The following is a 21537-nucleotide window of genomic DNA, read 5'->3' as shown; positions in this document are numbered from 1 at the left end:
GCGATCCGCCGCGCGCCGCCAGTGACGGTACGGCAGGATGCGTGGCCAATCGGCTCGGCCCTAGAGGAGAGGCCTAAGCCACGCCCCCTGCCACGGGCCAATGAGGCGCCGGCTCCGGCGGCCGCGACCGGGGTGAGAGGACACGAAGCCCCGCCCTGTCCTCCCCCCCTGTCCCCTTTGCCCCGCCCTTTCCCGCCCGGCCCCCAGCCCCGCGCCACCGCTGGTGCCGGTCCCCGTGCTGGGCCCGCCCCGCTCCTCCCGCCGGCCGCCAGCGCGCCTCACGGCTCCCACCCCTCCCTCTCCTCCGTCTCTCTGTCTCCCCCCCCCCTCCTCTCTCTCTCACGCCTAGCGCAATGGCGGCGGCCGCGGCGGAGCAGCAACAGTTCTACCTGCTCCTGGGAAACCTGCTCAGCCCCGACAATGTGGTCCGGAAACAGGCGGAGGTAAGCGAGCTCGTTGCCCGGGTCCCCGCGCCCCCCCCTCCCCGCCGGCGCGCCGGCCGTGCCCCGACGCGGGGGGCCTCGGCCTCTCGGCAGCGCCGCGCCAGGCCGAGCCCGGCGGGCGGCGGCCCGCAGCCCACGTGTGCGGAGCGGGGCCCGAGGCTCCCGCCCGGCCCTTCCGGCCCGGCCGCCGCGGCGCCGGTTGCCTCCACTTGGCCCCGCGCACACGTGCGGCTGCGCCCTGGCACGCCGCCCCGCCGGGGCTGCGAGCGCCGGGCCCCGGCACCACGCTCCCCGCCGCCCCGCCCGACCCTTCCCCTTCCCCACCGAGCCCTCCTGACGATCGGAAGCCGCTCGCTCTCCGTCCCCAGACCCGCTTGGGTTGAAGTTGCCTTGAAGCTTGTCTTCCTAAGCAGCTTCCCCCTCCCTCCGACCCGTTCCCTTCCATCCCTAGAGACTTGCGGGCTCTAATGGCCACATCCCGGGACTTCCGTGGTGTAATTGGGCCAGTACCGTGTGGTCGAGGCTTCAGAACCGACCTCAGATCTCACGGCCTTGGGCTGGGTAGAACTGCTAACCATGCCAGTATTGAGACACCGCTGTGGGAGATAAACTTCCAAGAAAGGCAGAAACTTTGCAGGCGACCCTCAAACCTGTTCACTTGGACTTCTTAGCAACCAAGTAACTGACATTCACGGAAAGATGTACAGACTTTTTTTGTTTTTTTTTTTTCCCCCGACAGAGCAGGTATATCTTTCGGCTAGTGAAATTGACAGGTCCCCTTTTGGACTCGGTGGCTTAAGGAATCTGTAGAGTTATTTAAGTCAGTGGCATCTCGTGCTTTGAATTAAGTGCTTGGTCACACCTCATGATTCAAGAATGGGGGAAGTATTCTGGAACTTCACGTCTATAGGAAAAAAAAAAACTCTTAAAACTACTCATTTTATTTTGATAGTTTTTTTTAATTTCTTGTTCATTATTAAACATGGCAATACATGCTCGTGGTAAAAATTCATACAGGACATTTTTTTTTTTTTAGCCCATAGGATTTCTGTACTGGCGTGCCCACCAAGATTTGTTGTTGTTGTTGTTGTTGTTGTTGTTGTTGTTTTGCCAGTCCTGGCCCTTGAACTCAGGGCCTAGGCTCTATCCCTGAGCCTGTGTTCAAGGCTAGCTCTCTACCACTTGAGCCACAGCACCGCGTCTGGCTTTCTCGGTTTATGTGATACTGAGGAATTGCATGCTAGGCAAGCACTCTACCACAAGGGGAAACTCCAGGCCGAAGTCTCCACGTTTTTATATGAATGAATTTACAATACACACACATTATTTTGTACCTTAGTATATTTCACATTGCCACACAATTTAGAAACAGCTAAAGACCATTATATTGATAAACATAAGCAGCCCCCTATGATTGAATAATTGAGGTTTCCATTGTCATCTTTGAAATATTTTAGATGTATACCTCTTGGCAAGCTTTCTGTTGGTAGAATAAAAAACCATTTGTATTTAGAAATATTAGTCATGAGTTGTATCCTGAAGTTGCATTTAGAATTATAACGTTCTGATGCTTTCTGCTCCCTTTAGATGCTTTTTTCCTTTACCAAAGTTCTTAATCCTAACTCAGAAATATTCATGTGTTACAAAGCAGAACTGCATTGTAATTAGTAAGCTAGTTTAATTCTCCCTCCTTCCCTCCAGTTGCTTAAGTCTCTATTGTCAAGCCTGGTAGGGAATCTCTCTTCCATTGAACTAAATACCAGTGTCTGGTTGAGCTTGAGTTCCAATTGGTGCCTGCAGTAAATCTTTTATCCCATAACTTTGGGGATATTTAGCAGCATTCAGCACATTTTCTCATACAGAATAATTGGAAATAAATACTGTTATTCTTTTGGTCTCTTTATTAGTGAAAACATTCAGATACTACATTTCTTCTTTGTATATCCTCAATATATTTTAATGTAAATTTACCACTGATACAAAATTTTCTTCCTTTTTTTTTGCCGGTCCTGGAGCTTGAACTCAGGGCCTGGCCACTGTCCTTTGACACTTTCTGCTCAAGGCTCTTGCTCTGCCACTTGAGCCACAACCCCTCTTCCAGTTTTTTCTGCGTATGTAGTGCTGATGAGTCAAACCCAGGGCTTCGTGCATTCAAGACAAGCGTTCTACCACTAGTCCACACTACTGGCTCCAAATTTTTCTTTTCTTTTTTTGGGGGGAGGTCCCATCCTGGGACTTGACCTCTGGGCCCAGGCCTTGTCCTTGAGCTCTTCAGCTTAAGGCTACCACTTATCCCTTGGATTCCTTGGACTAGGTGATGTCCTTGAGCTCTTCCAATCAAGACTACCTCGCCCCTTCTGGTGATTAATAGAAGATAAGACTCTCAAGGTCTTTAATGCTGGCTTTGAACCACAATCCTCAGATCTCAGCCTCCTGAGTAGCTAGGATTACAGGCATGAGCCACCGTTCCTGGCAAAATGTTCTTAATTTGACCTAGCTGGTTTGTATGTAAAGCTTTTTAGGAAAGTATTTGGGAAATGACTGAACACACATAGAAATTTCTTAGAAATTTAATAAAATATAACAGTATTTTCTAAACTAAAGAATTAGTAAGTATTAGTATATATCTTTGTAATTTACTTAGACAAAAATACCTAGCTGAATACTGGTGGCTCACGAGCCTGTTAATCCTAGCTACTCAGGAGGCTGAGACCTGAGTATCCTGGTTCAAAGACAGCGGGGGCATGAAAGTCCTTGAGACTTATCTCCAATTAACCACAGAAAACAGGAACTGGTGCTGTGGCTCAAGTGGTAGAGCACTAGCCTTGAGCTGAAGGGCTCAGAGACAGCACCCAGGCCCAGAGTTCAAGCCCCATGACCAACCAAAACAAAAAACTTAAGTTGAGAAGGTAGCGTAGTGGTAGGGTGCATGCTCAGCATGCATGAAACCCTGGATTTAAATACTCAGTACCACATAAACAGAAAAGGTTGGAAATGGCACTGTGGCTCAAGTGGTAGTGTTACCCTTGGGCAGAGAGGCTCAGAAACAGTACCCAGGCTCCTGAGTTCATGCCCTGGACTCGCCTACCCTCCCCCCCAAACAACAACAAAAAAAGTAAAAAGAAAAAAAATTACTTGTTTGACACAATACCAATTGACTAGGGAGATTATTCAAATATAAAATCAACTACAATACGACTATTTTTTTTCTTGTAATGTATAGAGGGGCTACAGTTATAGTCACCAGATAGTAGGTGCATTACGTCTCACGCATTGATACACCTCAAGTTTTTGTCCCCATTTTAAGACTTACATCTTGAAGTTTTCTCTTCAACATAGAAAATGTTTCTAAGTTTCAAATGCATATGTAAATAAGCAATTGAATAATTGACAAGTCGTTTGAAGTTGAACCTGCATGTGATACACACTTAAGCATCTTGTTAATCATAAGCATGCATATTGTCCGTGTTGACTTAGTACTTCATTGATCCTAATACAGAACTTCATTGTTGAGATTTAAATAAAAGGTGGGGTAGCAGACTGAAGAATCTAATTGGATCAAGGTGTTGAGAAAGTTGCTTGTCCCCCTTCCATCTTCTCCCATAAGAATAGGCTCCGCATACATATTTATGGAATGAGTGAGATGAGTACTCATTAGCATTTTGCCTTTGTGGGCTGGGAAGAGGGAGGCAAAATCCTGACACAGCATGATTACATGTGGTAGAATCAAATGGAGCTGAAGCTGTCTGCCACAAGGCTGGGAATGTTCACTGCACCTATCTGGATGAGTGCTAAGAATAGGTTTAGAAATACTCGACCGTATTTGCTGTATTCCAATGTCTAGGTACTTGGAATGCAAGGATGACATGGAACTTTCTAAACATCTGTGGAAAGTTAGAAAGAGATAACACTTGCCAAGCCATTTGGCCATGTTTTTGATATGTTTATCACATTTTTTTTCCCTGTGTGGGTGTGAGTCCTGAGGCTTGAACTCAGGGCCTAAGTGCTGCCCCTGAGCTTTTTCTGCTCAAGGCAGGGTGCTCTATCTCTTAGTTGTACTTTTTTTGGTACACATAGGAGGCGGGGAGCTGGAATCATGGCATAGTTGATAAGAGTGCAAGCCAGTAATTGAAAGCATGTCAGATACTGAGTTCCAGTGCAGATTTTGGACCTTTTTAAAAAAAAGAAGAAAAAGAAGAATGTTTCACTGGCACGGCTTCTACCTGAGAAGCTAGGAATAGAAGCTAGAGCCAGGGACTGGGAGTTTGGCCTAGTGGTAGAGTGCTTGCCTAGCATGCATGAAAATCTAGGTTCAATTCCGTGGTACCACATACATAGAAAAAAGCTGGAAGTGGTGCTGTGGGTCAAGTGGTAGAGCTCTAGCCTAGCCCAAGGACAATGCTCAGGTCCTGAGTTTAAGGCCCAAGATGGGGCACAATGGCTCAGGCCTGTAATCCTAGCTACTCAGAAGGCTGAGATCACCTTTCAAAGCCAGCCAGGGCAATAAAGTCCAACTGACCCCTAGAAAACAAGAAGTGGCCTTGTGGCTCAAGGGGTGGTAGGGCAGTAATTTGAGCTGAAGAGCTCAGATACCATGCCCAGGCCCCAGAGTTCAAGCCCCATGACCAAGGACAGGGGAAAAAAAAAAAAAGCCATTGGATTTGGCCACCATTTGATTATCATGGTGAACTATATTGAAGATTCTCTCATGGGCATATGTTCCTATCACTAACTTCTAATTCATTTTCGAATGTTGACTATTTTGCTAATCTAATTAGCACCATCACATCAGTAGTCCTACTTGAGCAAAGATAGATTTCTTTTCTCCTTTCTTTTGCCAGTACTGGGGCTTGAACTCAGAGCCTGGGCACTCTCCTTGAGCTTCTTTTTGCTTAAGGCTAGCAGTCTAGCACTTGAGCCTCAGTGCCACTTACATAGTACTGAGGAATGAGCCTAGGGCTTCATGCATGCTAACAAGTAGTCTACCACTGATGCATATTTCCAGAGAGTGAAGTTTAAAACAAAACAAAAATACTTGATTTAAATTGTAATCCTTTATAGCATCTGATATGCCATAAGCAGGAAATTAAAGGATTGTGATAGTGTTACTGTACTGTGCATTAGAACCTAGGACATTGTGCATGCTCTCCCTCTACCTCTAGCTACAGTCCCGTCCCTGCAGATTTTTGGTTATGGAGCTTGAATTCAGGGTCTTGGTGCTGTCCTTGAGCTTCCTTACTCAAGGCTAGCACCTCCGTCTACCACTTAGCCCTACTTCTGGTTTTCTGGTGGTTAGTTGGAGATAAGAGTCTCCTAGTTTCCTGCTTGGCTGACTTTGAACTGCTGTCCTCAGATACCAACCTCCTGAGTAGCTAGGATTGCAGGTGTGAGCCAACACACCCCTTCCCCACTGAGTTTTTGGAGTTTGTGTGTGTGAAAATTACTGGGTTTTTTTTTTTTTTTTCAGTTGCTTTGATTTTTTTTTTAAAGTGAATTCAAGGCACATAGCCATTTTTTGCAATCGTCTTGGCAATATCTTTACATAAGTTATCTCATTTTTTAAATAAGTTCAGACCAACCTCTCCTTAGCTGTGAATGCATTTGGCACAGTATTTTTTTAAGCATTGTTCAAGTCCTGTATGCCTCTTAAAAGAGAGGAACTTGAGGATATTAGCAGATCTTAAGATCTCCCCCACACATATCTAGCAAGATGCCTCATGCCTATAATCCTAGCTGCTGTGGAGGCTGAGATCTGAGAATAGCAGTGCTAAAGATCGAAAGACTCTTTATCTCCAATTAATCTTTAGAAAAGGGGGAGTAGGGTTGTGGCTCTGGAGGTAAGGAGCGGTACCCTTGAGCTGAAAGGCTCAGGACAGGGCCCAGGCCCAGAGTTCAAGCCCTATGACCCACCAAAAAAAAAAATCCTTCCCCCCAAAATCTGGTCTTTCCTAGAATAAGATGTTTGAAAATCGTGTGCCCCTGTCTGTGTGACCTTTGATATAAATGGAACTTTGATATTGGCAGGGGTGGGGCCACTTTAGGAAATGATTTGACAGTTTCTTAGATGACCCAGGCCATGTGCTGGTATTGATAATTTTGTATGGCCTGCAATGCTGTTGTAAATATATCCAAATAGCCCTTGGCTGTAGGAAGGTTGCAGTTGAGGAAGCCCTCAGGGATGAAACTTAGAACTGAAGTGTGCCAGAGATAGGACAAAGCCTCTGAGCAGAATTCTCTCTTCCATTATCTTTGATCTCTCACTTGATCATTTTAAGCCTCCCACACACACACTATTTGTCAATATTTCCAGGATGTCAATATCTCCAGAGGTACTTAGAAGATCTGTGAGTGCACGTTTCTCCCTTTTTTTGTTCAGAGACTGTAGAGGTGTGCCATATAGTGAGCGTGGGCAAAGCCCTAGGTTAGCCCTGTAAGAAATTGTTACCTATTTTAGTGGATGAATAAGAGTTAAGGGTCAGCTCTTTCTGGAGGAAAAAAAAAATCCACATATGTGTACTTAAGTTGATTTCTACAATGGAAAGAATTGTTAGAATATATACATTTTTTTTAATTTAATTTTTTTTTTTTTGCCAATCCTGGGGCCTGAACACAGGGCCTTAGAGCACTGTCCTTGGACTTTATTAAGGCTAGAGTGCTGCCACTGGAGCCACAGCACTACTTCTGGCTTTTCCTATGTATATGGTACTGAGGAATTGAACCTGGGTCTTTATGCATGTTAGGCAAGCACTCTACCAATAGGCCAAACTCCAGGCCCATTGTTATAATTTTTGTATGTGCATATGCATCTACTAAAGCTTGCTTTTGGATCCATCCTGACAGTCTGCTTTTAATTTAGGTCATCTTTTTATTGTGAACAAATTTGTTCTGATTTTACATCATTAACAGAGAAGTATGTTCTAAGTCACAGAGTCCTTTATTAATACGCCAAGGAATGATACTAAAGTCTCTTGGCTAAATTTCTCTTTGAGTACAGACATTTTTGTGAGTAATCCTCACTTGAAAGATAAGGTTAACATAAAAAATTTGAATACTCCCCTTTCACTGACATGCCTAATGTTAGGGATGCATCTGGTGGTTGGAAGTAGTGGTGAGTTGAGCAGTTTTACATAGCCTTAAGTAGCTTTCCAGACTATGAGGTGATATTAAGTGAGCACTTATTTCAAAGCACATAAGCCAAGTCATATTTGACCTGGTTTGGTTTTTTTTTTTTTTTTTTTAGCCTTTTTAGGCCATGAATTTTAGGAACCAGAGTATAAGTTGAAGCATGTACAGAAACCTGAGCAACATCTATTTAACAAGCATGGATAGAAAAGAACCAAGTAGCTGCTTGGAAATCACTGTGCTTAACCTGAGTATAGTTTACATCACAAAAGGAAACTTGAACCCTAGGTGTAGACTGCTTCTATACAATGCTCCTCCTCTGCTTTCTGCTCTGTACTTCATTCCTTTCACTTGCTTATTCGTGAGGTTTTCTAATGATATCCTAACTTGTGGTTTTCTTTTCCATGTAGGAAACCTATGAGAATATCCCAGGCCAATCAAAGATCACATTCCTCTTGCAAGCCATCAGAAATACAACAGCTGCTGAGGAGGTAAATTTTTTTCATATTTGAGACTCACATTCTTACAAAAGGAACTGGGGTATTGCATTATGAGCAGAGTGCATGATGAGAATTATTTTCTGTGTAGGTGTTTCTAGAACTGCTTGCTAAAGTTCTAAAGTTATATAGACTATAGGTATTACTGTAACTTTTTTTTTTTAGCTAGTCCTGGGGCTTGAACTCGGCCTGGGCACTGTCCTTAAACACTTTTTGCCCAAGGTTAGCGCCCTGCCACTTGAGCCACAGCACCACTTCCGGCTTTTTCTTGAATATATGGTACTGAGGAATTAAACCCAGGGCTTCATGCATACTAGACGAGCGCTGTACCACTAGGCTACACTCCCAACCCTGTTACTGTAACTTTTGAAGTACTCCATTAATGAAACTGTTTATTCCAAAGAAAAAAATATGATCATTTAGTATTTTCATATTGCCTTTTTTTTTTTTTTTGCCAGTCCTGGGCTTGAGCTCAGGGCCTGAGCACTGTCCTTGGGCTTTCCTCAAAGCTAGTGTTCTACCTTGAGCCACAGCACCACTTCTGTGGGTTTGTTTTTTTTTTCTGGGTATGTGGTACTGAGGACTTGAACCCAGGTCTTCGTGCATGCTAGGCAGTCACTCTACCATTAGGTCAAACTCCCAGCTCCACTTCTGGCTTTTTCTATGTATGTGGTACTGAGGAATCAAACCAGGGTCTTTGTGCATGCTAGGCAGGCACTCTACCACTAGGCCAAACTCCCGGCCCGATATTGCCAAATATTTTGAAGTAATATATTTTATCTACACATCTCTGTTCATCTCTACATGAATCAGGGCTAAAGATATTCTTAGGAACTGAGAGACTTTTTGAAAGTTATGGTTTTTAACAAATTGCCTAGTGTGCCAAATTCAGAGTTGCTTGACTTTTTTTTTTCCAATTGATCCTGGGGCTTTGACTCTGGGCCTGTGCAATATCCCTGAGCTCTCTTCAGTTCAAGGTTACTTACTGCCCTACCCCAGGGCCTGAGCGTTGTCCCTGAACTTTTCTGCTCAAGTCTAGAGCCACAGGAGATCCTCAGATCTCAGCCTCCTGAGTAGCTATTACAGGTGTAAGTAGGATTACAGGAATGAGCCACTGCACCTGGCAGCAGAGTCTTCTTTTGTTGTATATGGTGAGGCTTGAACTCTGGGCCTGGGCACTCTTTCTGAGCTTCTTTTGCTCGAGGCTATAACGCTCTACCATTTGAGTCATACTGCCACTTCTGGTTTTTTCTGTTTATGTGGTAGAGGAATTAACACAGGGCTTCATGCATGCTAGGCAAGCACTCTACCACTAAGCCACGTTATTAGCCCAAAATATTCTAATTGCTTTTTTTTTTTTTTTTCTCTTTTTGTGGGTCTGAGGGTTTGAACTCTGGGCCCTAGCACTGTCCCTGAGCTCTTCAGGTCAAGGCTACCACCCTAACCTTTGAGCCATGGCCCCACTTCCCATTTTTCTAGTGGTTAATTGGAGATAAGAGTCTCTAAGAGTCTCTCAGACTTTAGTGTCCAGGCTGGCTTTGAACACCAATCCTCAGATCTCAGCCTCCTGAATAGTTAGGATTACAGGTGTGAGCCACCGCACTGGACTCTTTTTTTTAAAAGGCAAATGTTAAAGTGGCAGAGGCAAAGTTTTTTTCTTGTAAGACTTGGAGGTATTAATGGTATCTGTTTGTAGGCTAGACAAATGGCTGCCGTTCTCCTGAGACGTCTTTTGTCCTCTGCGTTTGATGAAGTCTATCCCGCTCTGCCATCAGACGTTCAGACTGCCATCAAGAGTGAACTGCTGATGATTATTCAGATGGAAACACAATCTAGCATGAGGAAAAAAATTTGTGATATTGCTGCAGAATTGGCCAGGAACTTAATAGGTATGTGTATAGATACATTCATTATTAGGTTACAAGGAAAGGCTATTAGATAGATTCATTGTCTATAGAGTCGTAGGTTTTTATGTCTATATAGTTACGTTTGTATTTCCATTACCCTATGTTTTTTTTAATAGAATCTTTGAGGACATGATTCGTGAATATCACAGGAATGTTTATTCCATCTAACGTGGATGTGACTATGAACTTTTCATTTAGAGCCAGAAATTACAGATGTTTACAGAATCCAGTCATAATACCTAACCAGTTGCTATTCAAAATATCCATATGGAAAAATAATCTTGTCATTTGCTTCAAAGTTTTTAGCTATAGTTCCCCTTTCTGTAAAGTTTTGCAAGCCAGGCTAACTGATGGTTCAGCTTGCTGATTGAGATAGACAGCAAAGGATTCCATGTACTGTATTGGCTATTGATGTACATATACTGATAAACCCTATACTCAGCTGTTAAATTGCTATGCTTCATACTGATGATAGTTGAAAGCCTTCTTGGGACAAGAGGCTTGTATAGGACAATATTATGGATTGTGTGTGGTACTTGATATTTTTTATCTCGTCAATCAGTAATGAAGAAGTCTTCTTTAAATTCAGCCAATAGAGTATAATCCCCCCACACATATTGTGGGGCATAACCTCGGTCTGGGCACAGTCCCTGATCAGCTCAAGGCTAGTGCTCTATCACTTGAGCCACAGCGCCACTTGCTGTTTTCTGGTGGTTAATTGGAGATAAGAATCTCGTTGGCTGGCTCGGGCTGGCTCGGACTTTGAACCACGCCTCAGCTTCCTGAGTAGCTAGACTACAGGCACGAGCCACTGGCATCTACCTTAGAGAATAATTCTTTCTGATATCTAATTCTTACAGACTTAATATGACAAGTTTTTGTTGTTGTTGTTGTTGTTTTGTTTTTTGTTTTTGCCAGTCCTGGGTTTAAGCTCAGGGCCTGAGCACTGTCCTTGGATTTTCCCAAGGCTAGAACTCTACCACTTGAGCCTCAGCACCACTTTTTTTAATTGTATTTTATTGTTGGGATAATGTATAGAAGGCTTAGTTACGTTGATTAGGTAGTGGGTATGTTACTTCTCACACATGGATCACTCTTCTCATGTTTTTGTCCCCCTTCCTCCTCCTCGCAGTCATCTTGTTTTCCCCCTTCCCTATTTCAAGAATAAACAAATAAGTGTATATACAGCGTAGCAGGCAACAGATACAGCAACCACATGAGAAGTGGGGAAAAAAAAGAGAAAAATAACTTTACATAGTACAGTAAGAACAACAGTCACAAAGATAAACCTCTTGTTTCCATAACTGAGTTTATTTCATTTAGTCTCACCTTGTATGACCCTATGTACATAGCTTTTGAGCTATTGTGATCCTCTGCTAGGAGAATCCTAGATATGTACTAATTATTACAAATGAGGGAAATCATGGAGTCTGTGTTCCTTTGGGTCTGTCTTTTTTCACCTTAATATGATTTTTTTTCCAAGTATTTCCATTTCCTTATGAATGGGGTGATGTCATTCTTTCTAACTGCAGCATAGAATTCCATTATATCTAAATGCTACATCTTGATCCATTCATCTCCTGAGGGGCATCTGGGTTGACTCCATATCTTAGCTATGGTAAATAATGTTGCAGTGAACATCATTGTGCTAGTGGCTTTAGTGTGTCCTTGTTTCTAGACATTTGGGTAAATTCCAAGGAGTGGAATTATTAGGTCATAGGGGAGCTCTGTGTTTAGTCTTTTGAGGAATCACCATACTGCTTTCTAGAGTGGTTTATACTCCCACCAACTGTGTAGTAGAGATCCCTCCTGACCAGCATCTGCTTTTTTTTTTTTTTTTTTTTTTTGGCTTGAACTCTGGGCTTGGGTGGTGTCCCTGAGCTCATCAGCTCAAGGCTATGGACCTACCCTGGAGCCACAGCCACAGAGGTTAATTGGAGATAAGAGTCTCAGGTCCTTTTGTTGTGCCAGGGCTGGCTTTGAACCAAGATCCTCAGATCTCAGCCTGCTGATTAGCTAGGATTACAGGCGTGGGCCATTGCACCTGGCTTACATTTAATTAAAATCTCATGAAAATATTTCCAGACTCTTCTGGCATAGATGGTTTTCGGAGGCAGAGTCTTGCTGTGTAGCCTAGGTTGGCCCCAGACTCCAATCCTTTTGCCTCCCAAATGCTGGGATTACAGTAGTCCATGTACCACCACGGACTACTCAGGATTTTTTTGTGTGATTTTTTTTTTTTTATCAGACTACTCAGGATTTTTTTTTATTAAAGAATTTATTAACATTGATCTGTACATATTTCGAATGACATCTTTAACAAACGAGTATTCAAGAATGGAATCTATATATACAATCACTGGCACTTAGTTTTTAGAACATAATCAAAATTAGGCTAAGGGTTTGTATATCATAGATACATATCAATTTATGAAATAAAACATTATGTCTATAGAGTCATAGGTTTTTATGTCTATGTAGTTACGTTTATATTTCCAATACCATGTCCATAGCATTGGGTATGCAAATATTGAGTCCTCTTCCTTTGATCTTGACTTGTCTCACTCAACATGATTTGCTCTAGATTCATCCACGTCCCTGCAAATGCCATTATTTTATCTTGTCTGTTGGCTATGTAGAATTCCATTGTGTATATATACCACATTTTCTGTATCCATTCATCTGCAGTAGGGCATCTGGATTGTTTCCATCGCCTGGGTATTGTGAATAGTGCAGAGATAAACATAGCTGAGCAGGTGTCCTTATCATATCTTGGGTTAAGATGTTCAGGGTAGATGCCCAGAAGTGGTATGGCGGGATCGTAGGGAAGGTCTATTTTCAGTTCTTTAAGAAACCTCCACACTGCTTTCCAGACTGGCTGAACTAGTTTACAGTTCCAGCAGCAGTGTAGTAGGGTTCCTTTTTCTCTACAACCCTGCCAACAACTGTCATTGTCTGAGTTCAAAATCTTGGCCATTCTTGTTGGGGTAAGGTGGTATCTTAGGGTTGTTTTTATTTGCATTTCCTTTATGACCATAGATGATGAACATTTTCTCATATGCTTTTCTGCCATTTTAATCTCTTCTTCTGATAAGTCTCTCTTTAGTTCCCTTGCCCATTTAGTGAATGGTTTGTTGGGTTTGGGGGGATTAGTTTCTTGAGTTCCCTGTAGATACCGGATATTAAGCATTTGTCAGATGTGTTATTGGTAAATATCTTTTCTAAGTTGGTTGGCTATCTTTCTACTTGAGTAGCTATGTTTTTATCTGTGCAGAAACTTTTTATTTTTAGGTAGTCTCATTTATCGAGTCTCTCTCCAATCTGTTATGACCCTGGGATTCTGTTCAGGAATCTTGTGCCTGTGCCTATGAGCTCCAGTGTCTCTCCTACTCTTATCATGTAGCAGTTTCACGGTTTCTGGTCTGACGTTGAGGTCTTTGATCCACTTTGAGTTAATGCTTGTGCATGGTGAAAGGCTAGGGTCAATTTTTAGTTTTCTGTTTTGTGTGTTTTTTTAAGCAGCTATCTTATTCCCCACTTTAAACATAATTATGTTGTTGTTAAAGGGGCAGTTTAGATTAGGGGCATTTTGTTATACGTTAGGGATATAGCTTGCCTGACATATGCAAAACCCTTAAACTCCACAATTAAAGGGGTGAGAAATGTTTTCTTCTGTTTTAATGTCCCAGCAAGCCTCACAGTGTTTTATTTTTATTGCTTTTGTCAGTCATGGAGCTTGAACTCAGGACCTATGCACTCTTTGTGAGCTTTTCTGCTCAAGGGTAGCACAGTATCGCTTGGAGCCACAGTGCCAGAATCTCATGGACATTACTGTCCAACTGGCTTCAGACAGGGAACTTTAGACCTCAGCTTTTACCTGCATAGGTAGCTGGCTTCCCATATAGGTACCTGATTTTTTTTTTTTACTTCCAAAAAGAAACAACCTATTGCCCAGACTAGCCTCAAACTTCAGGGCTACTCTTCAGGTCTTTGTAACATAGGATGTCAGTAAATCTCTTAACTAGAAAAATAGTTTTCTTACTACAAAGTATCATTTTTTTTAAAGAATCATTTTAAAATCTGTATTTTTAAAGTCTTGTTAAAATAGCTTTTTGTGTGTTGGGGGGGGTCATGTGGCTTGAACTTGGCCTGGGTGCTATCCCTGAACTCTTCAGCTCAAGGCTACCGCTCTACCCTTGAGCTAAGCCCCACTTCCCATTTTCTAGAAGTTAATTGGATTTAAGAGTGTCAGTTCGTTTTGTGCCTGGGCTGGCTTTGAACCTTGATCCTCAGATCTCAGCCTCCTGAGTAGCTAGGATTACAGGCGTGAGCCACCGCCCGGCCTTAAAATAACTTTTTACATATATATATAAAGTAGCTGTGCACAGTTGGCTCACTCCTGTAATCCCAGCTATTCCAGATACTGACATCTGAGGAGAGCAGCTTGCAGTCAGCCCAGGCAGAAAAGTTCATAAGGTTCTTATCTTCTTATCTCCTATTAACCTCCAAAAAGTCTGAAAGTAGAACCTGTGACTCAAGCAATAGAGCACTAGCCTTGAGCAAAAAAATCTCAAAGACAGTTCCCAAAACAGAGTTCAAGCCCAAGTACCAGCACAAGGGGGGAAAAAAAAAAACCCAAAACTATAAAGAATGTGCCCAGCCTGGTAGCACATACCTCAAATCCCAGCCCTTTGCAATCACATGCAAGGGCAACTTAAATCCAAGGACAGTCTGGGCTATACAGCATATTCTATGGCACATTAGGTCACTTTAGGAAGACCCTATTTGAAAAAGCCTAAAATCAATACACATCACACCACAAGCCGTGCGAAATATACATATCTTCTCTGGATTGAAAATAGTCATTATTTTGGTTTTAAGACTTTGCTATCAAATATCAGCATTGACTTCTTTTAAACCAAAATAATACTGCATATAAAGGATTTAGTCAAATATTTGTACAATCTGCTTCCCGCTGTTTAAATTCTCCTTAGAAATGTCCATGCTTGGGGTCAGGAGTTTGGCCTAGTTGGTAGAGTGCTTGCCTAGCATGCATGAAGACCCTGGTTCGATTCCTCGGTACCACATACATAGAAAAAAGCCGGAAATGGTGCTGAGGCTCAAGTGGTAGAGCTCTAGCCTTGAGAAAGTTCAAGGACAGTGCTCAGGCCCTGAGCTCAAGCCCAGGACTGCCAAAAAAAAAAAGAAAAAGAAAAAGAAAGAAATGACCATGCTAACATCTTTATGTAAACGTAGATATACATGAAGTTTTTAATAAGATTTTGGTGGGTTTTTTTTTTTTTTGCCAGTCCTGGGCTTGAGCTCAGGGCCTGAGCACTGTCCTTGGACTTTCTCAAGGCTAGAGCTCTACCACTTGAGCCTCAGCACCACTTCCGGCTTTTTTCTATGTATGTGGTACCGAGGAATCGAACCCGGGTCTTCATGCATGCTAGGCAAGCACTTTAACCACTAGGCCAAACTCCCGGCCCGATTTTGGTGGTTTTTATGGTTAAAAGACTTGATTTTATTTTTCATATATTTTTTATTGTAATTAATAGAAGGGTTACATTACATTTACCAGATAGAAGGTGCATTACTACACAAACATTGATACCCTTTCTCTTCTTGGTCCCCATTTCCCTCCCCCCACCCTCACCCTTCATCTTGTTTTCCCCCCTTCCCTATCCCATTTCAAACAACCAAATACACATATCAGATAACAAGGTGAAATACTGTAACAATATAAGATAACCAAGAGACAACAAAAAGAAATGAGAGGTAACAAAGTACATTAAGGATAATAATCATTATATGGCTTTTGTTTCTATATCCTGGAGGTCCTTTCATTTAGCATCATACTATATGGCCTTATGTATCTAGGCTTTGTTCTAGCATAAACCTCTGCTAGAAGAGCCCAAGGTTTCTACTGATTATGACAAATGAGGGAAAAAAGACTTAATTTTAGCTGGGCCCTGTTGGCTCATTCCTGTGATCCTGGCTACTCGGGAGACTGAGATCTGAGGAATGCAGTTCAAAGCCAGCCTGGGCACTTAAGTCCAGGAAACTTGGTGGGGGGCATGAATTCTGGGCCTGGGCACTGTCCCTGAGCTCTTTGGCTCAAGGCTACCACCTAACCCTTGAGCCACAGCCCCACTTTCCCTTTTCTGGTGATTAATTGGAGATAAGAATCTCACTCTTCAGTGCCTGGGCTGGCTTTGAACCACAATCCTCAGGTCTCAACCTCCTGATTAGCTAGGATTACGGGTGTGAGCCCCAGCGCCCAGCAAGTCCATGAGACTCTTATCTCCAGTTAACCACTAGAAAACTGGAAGTGGCACTGTGTCTTAAAGTGGTAGAACATGAGCCTTGAGCTTCTGAAGAGCACAGGGACCACGCCCAGCACCATGACTGACCCAAAAAAACAAGACTTGATTTTATTGAAACTTCTATAGCTGTAGAGCGGGGCCAGGAGTGGTAGAGTGCTTGCCTACTTACTCTACTCTACTGGTAGAGTGCTTACCTAGCATGCCCCAAGACCTGGGTTCCACATACATAGAAAAGGCCGGAAATAGTGCTGTGGCTTAAGTGGTAGAGACCTAGCCTTGAGAAAGCGCAAGGACAGTGCTCAGGCCTGGAGTTCAATCCTCAAGTCTGGTATAAAAATAAAACTATAGAGCAAATGACATTTGCACTATTGCATGTTTTCAGTGGGGCTTGTGCAGCTTGGAAGGTGTACCCCTAATGTTTTGGGGTTGGACTAGCACGCCTCATGCCTAGATTTCTTCCCTTGCAGATGAGGACGGCAACAACCAGTGGCCTGAAGGCTTGAAGTTCCTCTTTGACTCGGTCAGCTCTCAGAACATGGGTCTCCGGGAAGCCGCCCTTCACATATTCTGGTACATTCTCTGATAGCATTTGGAAGTAAACATATTCATATCTCCAAAATGGATTGTTTTAGCCTAATTTAACTTTTCGGAGTTTCTAATATACTTTGCATGTGTGTTAAAAGCAAAATTTGAAAAAAGAAGTTTGTTTTACATTCTGCACTTTTCCTTTTGTCTTGATGTTTTCTTAGTTTCCATGCCTTTATTTGGAGACTAACAGTGTAGCTTCACTATACTTGTGAAATAGAAGAGAATGGGTGTGTGCGTTTTAGGTTTTCTGTGAGTGTACTTTATCATTTTCAACAGACTTCTGTATGTTTATGAACCTACAGTTTAAGTTTAGAATTAGTGGTACTTTTTGTCCCACTGTGTTAACCGTTTCTCTGCTGCGCTTCAAATATCACTAATACATTTGATTTATAACTTTTCTTGTTACAAACATTACTTGTACTTTTCAGATATTCCATCTTTTCCTACTTTGTTAAATGAATCTTGTTTATTATCAATAATCTGGGTTAGAGAATTAAGTAAACGTGTTCTGTTTACTACAATTTTTAAAATTATTTTTTCTTTTGGTTGATTGTAGGGCTTGAACTCTGGGCCTGGGTGTTGTCCTTGAGCTCTTCAGTTCAAGTCTCCCACCCTTCCCTTTGAGCCTTTGCACCACGATTCCCGCTTCCCTATGAGTCTCACAGACTTAGTGTCTGGACTGACTTTGAACCTCGGTCTTCAGATCTCAGCCTCCTAAATAGCTAGGATTACAGGCATGAGCCACCACACCAGCTTTTTTCTTTTTTAATTGATGCTTTATATTTGCTAGTCGAGCTTTGTACCCCTTGAGCTTTGCCTCTCATCAATTGTGCTTTAGTTGTTTTTCTGATAGGGCTTACTTTTTGCCTAGGTTATCCTAGACCACAATTGCAGAGCAGAAATGGGCTTCCCTAGGGCACCAAGACTGAATAGGTAGACAAGAGGCGTGGTTAATACAGTTGCCTCCTCCAGTCTCATGCTTGCCCTTTTCCATCCTACACTGCAAGTCTGCTGCCAAGCTGAATGATACAGGTAAAGGGTAGACCAGGCAGAGCCTCCCTAGCCAGCCTAAATGGCCATGTGTTTGTTTCCATTCAACTCATCCAGAAAAAGACAACTTTTTAGAGCCTGTGAGAGTATGGTCCGATTTTGAGATAATTAGGCAAACTGGTCATTAGAAATTCTGTCTCATGCTTTACAAGTATATAATGTAGCTTCTTGTTGTTGTTGTTCCAGTCCTGGGGCTTGAACTCAGGACCTGAGCACTGCCTTGGCTTTTCCCCAAGGCTAGCGCCCTACCACTTGAGCCACAGCACCACTTCTGGCTTTTTTCTATTTACGTGATACTGAGGAATTGAGCCTGGGTCTTCGTGCATGCTAGGCAAAAGTCCACACCCTAATGTACCTTTTTTTTTTCATATATTTTTTATTGTAATTAATAGAAGGGTTACATTATATTCACCAGATAGAAGGTGCATTACTTCACATACATTGATACCCTTTCTCATGTCTTGGTCCCCATTTCCCTACCCTTCCCCCCAATGTAGCTTTTAAACAGTGTTTTTGGATCATTTTCTAGGAACTTTCCTGGAATTTTTGGAAACCAACAGCAGCACTATTTAGACGTCATCAAACGGATGTTAGTTCAGTGTATGCAAGATCAAGAACATCCTTCGGTAAATAAGTTAAATTCCACTAATGTTTACATCTGATTGCGGCTAATTTGTGAAAGAACTTAATGGGGAATAAGATGCACTAAAACAAATGCTAGTTCACAGGGGAGGAAATTTAGCCAGTCTCATTTATGACATCTTTTATTCTTTGTTGTAGATCAGGACATTATCTGCTAGAGCTACAGCTGCATTTATACTTGCAAATGAACATAATGTTGCTCTCTTCAAACATTTTGCAGACTTGTTACCTGGATTCCTACAGGTAAGAAAACCATATAAAACTACACATAATTATGTCACTCTTCTGTATAGTACATGCATTTTTAAATAGGTAAGTATTTATTAACTGACCTGCAGAAAACAGCAGATCTGTCCATTTATGATTAGTATATATCTATGCTCTTGACTTTTTTTTTTTTTTTTTTTTTTTTTTTTTTACCAGTCCTGGGCTTGAGCTCAGGGCCTGAGCCCTGTCCTTGGACTTTCTCAAGGCTAGAGCTCTACCACTTGAGCCTCAGCACCATTTCCAGCTTTTGTCTATGTGGTACCAAGGAATCGAACCTGGGTCTTCGTGCATGCTAGGCAAGCACTTTAACCACTAGGCCAAACTCCCGGCCCCGCTCTTGACTTTTTTTTAATATATTTTTTATTGTAATTAATAGAAGGGTTACATGATATTTGCCTTAATTCCCACACATTGATACCCTTTCACATGTCACGGTCATTTCCCTTCCCCCCTCCCCCACCCCTCATCTTGTTTTCCCCAGTTCCCTATCCAATTTCAGATAACCGAATACAATTATATCCGATATATCAGATAACAAAGTGAGATAGTGTAACAATATGAGATAACCAAGGGACAGTGTGTGTGTGTGTGTCTCTCTCTCTCTCTCTCTGTCCTGAGGCTTGAACTCAGGGCCTGGTCACTATCCTTGGGTTTTCTCGAGTAGCACTCTACCACTTGAGCTACAGCACTACTTCTGGTTTTCTGGTGGTTAATTGGAAATAAAAGTCTCTTGGGCTTTTATACCCAAGCTGGCTTTTGTTGTTTTATTTTGCCAGTCCTGGGCCTTGGACTCGGGGCCTGAACACTGTCCGTGAGCTTTCTCAAGGCTAAAGCTCCACCATTTTAGCCACAGCATCACTTCTGTCTTTTTCTATGTATGTGGTACCAAGGAATCGAACCTGGGTCTTTGTGTATGCTAGGCAAGCACTCTACCACTAGGCCAAACTCCTGGCCCCCTCTGAACCATCCTCCTTAGCTCTTAGTCTCTTGAGTAGCTAGGATTACAGGTGTGAGACTAGTGCCTGGCCTCTACTAGTTTTTCTAAGTAACACCTGTTTGACTTCTATCATTGATATTAGCCATGGTTACACTAGCAGTACTGTAGAGCATTAAATGTCTTGTCCAAATCTTCCCTGTTTGTTGTGAGGCTTGAGCTCAGGGCTTGTGTACTGTCCTTAAGCTCTTTAGCTCAAGGCTGGCCCTCTACTACCTCTTTGAGCCACAGGGCCATTTCCAGTTTTCTGGAGGTTAATTGAAGATGATAGTCTCACAGATTTTAGTACTCTGGCTGGCTTTGAACCACAATCGTCAGATCTCAACCTTCTGTGTTGCTAGGAGTATAGGTGTGAGCCATTGGCACGCAACTTGTTAGTTCTGGGCCCCCAAAGCTCCAGTATAGTTCCCATGATGGTTTCCTAATCCATGTTGCTGTAATTAACATCCCATTTATTTTAAAGCTGAATAATATTCCATTCTGTGTATGTGTATCATATTTTCTTCATGTCATCATGAGTGTTACTGACAGTGCTAAAATAAACATGTATGTGCATATATGTCTTTTGCATGATTTTAATTCCTTTGGCTATGTGCCCAGTAATGGGATCATACAGTAGTTATGTGTCACGTGAACATTAAGGCATGCATGTGGTTTTTGGTATTACAATTGAAAAGTATTCTCTCTTGGGCCAGGAGTTTGGCCTAGTGGTAGAGTGTTTGCTTGCCTAGCATTCACGAAGACCCGGGTTCAATTCCTCGGTACCACATACATAGAAAAGTCTAGAAGTGGTGCTGTGGCTCAAGTGGCAGAACTCTCACCTTGAGAAAGCCCAAGGACCAGTTCTCAGTCCATAAGTTCAAGCCCTAGGACTGGCAGAAAGAAGGAAAGAAAAGTATCCTCTTTTGACTACTTCTTAGGAATGCTTTGGTTGTTGAGTTTTCCTTTTTTTACCTTTTCTAGGCTGTTAATGACTCGTGCTACCAGAATGATGATTCAGTCCTAAAATCCCTAGTTGAGATTGCAGATACTGTCCCGAAGTATCTGCGTCCTCACTTGGAAGCAACTCTGCAGCTAAGTCTGAAGGTAAGTTGGTACTTGAGCATACATCTCTTCCTTAAGTGCAAGTGGTAATCTCTTTAGTATTAAATGTATACCACTGTGTTCTTTGTAGTTGTGTGGAGATACCAGCCTCAATAATATGCAGCGCCAGCTTGCCCTTGAAGTGATTGTGACCCTCTCAGAGACTGCAGCTGCCATGTTAAGAAAGCATACTAATATCGTTGCACAGACTAGTAAGTCAAGCTCTTCAATGCTTATGTGTAATGTGGCAACATTACTGGATGTACTTGCTGAGAATTAGTGTGATCTCTCAGACTTACTGACAATATGAATGTCCTTGAGAGTTGGGAAATGCACATATACATAAATATTAAGCAGTTGATTAGAAAATAATGCAGGCTATAACATGTAGTAAGGAGCAAAGCTGAAAACATACCCATAAAGATAGGCTCAGAGCACATACATGACACTAGCAAGTGGCTGTTTTATGGTGCTTTCCTTCATAATCTCAGGCTAAAACTTCATGATGACTACACTCTAGAAATAACTGCTGTACACTTTCATTTTGCTAGGATAAGAACTTAGGACTAGCCTTGTGGTTTTCTGTCCTAGCCATTTCTCAGTGGGTTTATGATATCT

The 21537-nt window shown here is 42.5% G+C and overlaps 1 protein-coding gene across 1 annotated transcript in view; it reads left to right on the top strand.

The window, feature by feature from the left end:
- Positions 1-349: 349 nt before the first annotated feature.
- Positions 350-21537, top strand: part of Ipo5 (importin 5) — a 41399-nt gene continuing 20211 nt past the window's right edge. Inside the window, exons 1-8 of the mRNA XM_090341947.1 lie at positions 350-443; positions 7976-8056; positions 9759-9951; positions 16763-16865; positions 18463-18559; positions 18714-18818; positions 20800-20922; positions 21011-21131. Of these exons, the coding sequence (XP_090198073.1) occupies positions 354-443; positions 7976-8056; positions 9759-9951; positions 16763-16865; positions 18463-18559; positions 18714-18818; positions 20800-20922; positions 21011-21131 (913 nt within the window). The 5' untranslated portion in view covers positions 350-353. The remainder of the gene's footprint in view (positions 444-7975; positions 8057-9758; positions 9952-16762; positions 16866-18462; positions 18560-18713; positions 18819-20799; positions 20923-21010; positions 21132-21537) is intronic.

Source organism: Megascapheus bottae, chromosome 11 (assembly GCF_031878675.1).
Source record: "Megascapheus bottae isolate mThoBot1 chromosome 11, mThoBot2.hap1, whole genome shotgun sequence".
Taxonomy (NCBI): domain Eukaryota; kingdom Metazoa; phylum Chordata; class Mammalia; order Rodentia; family Geomyidae; genus Megascapheus; species Megascapheus bottae.
The sequence above is the reverse complement of the archived record's forward strand: the minus strand, read 5'-3'. Positions and strand labels throughout refer to the sequence as shown.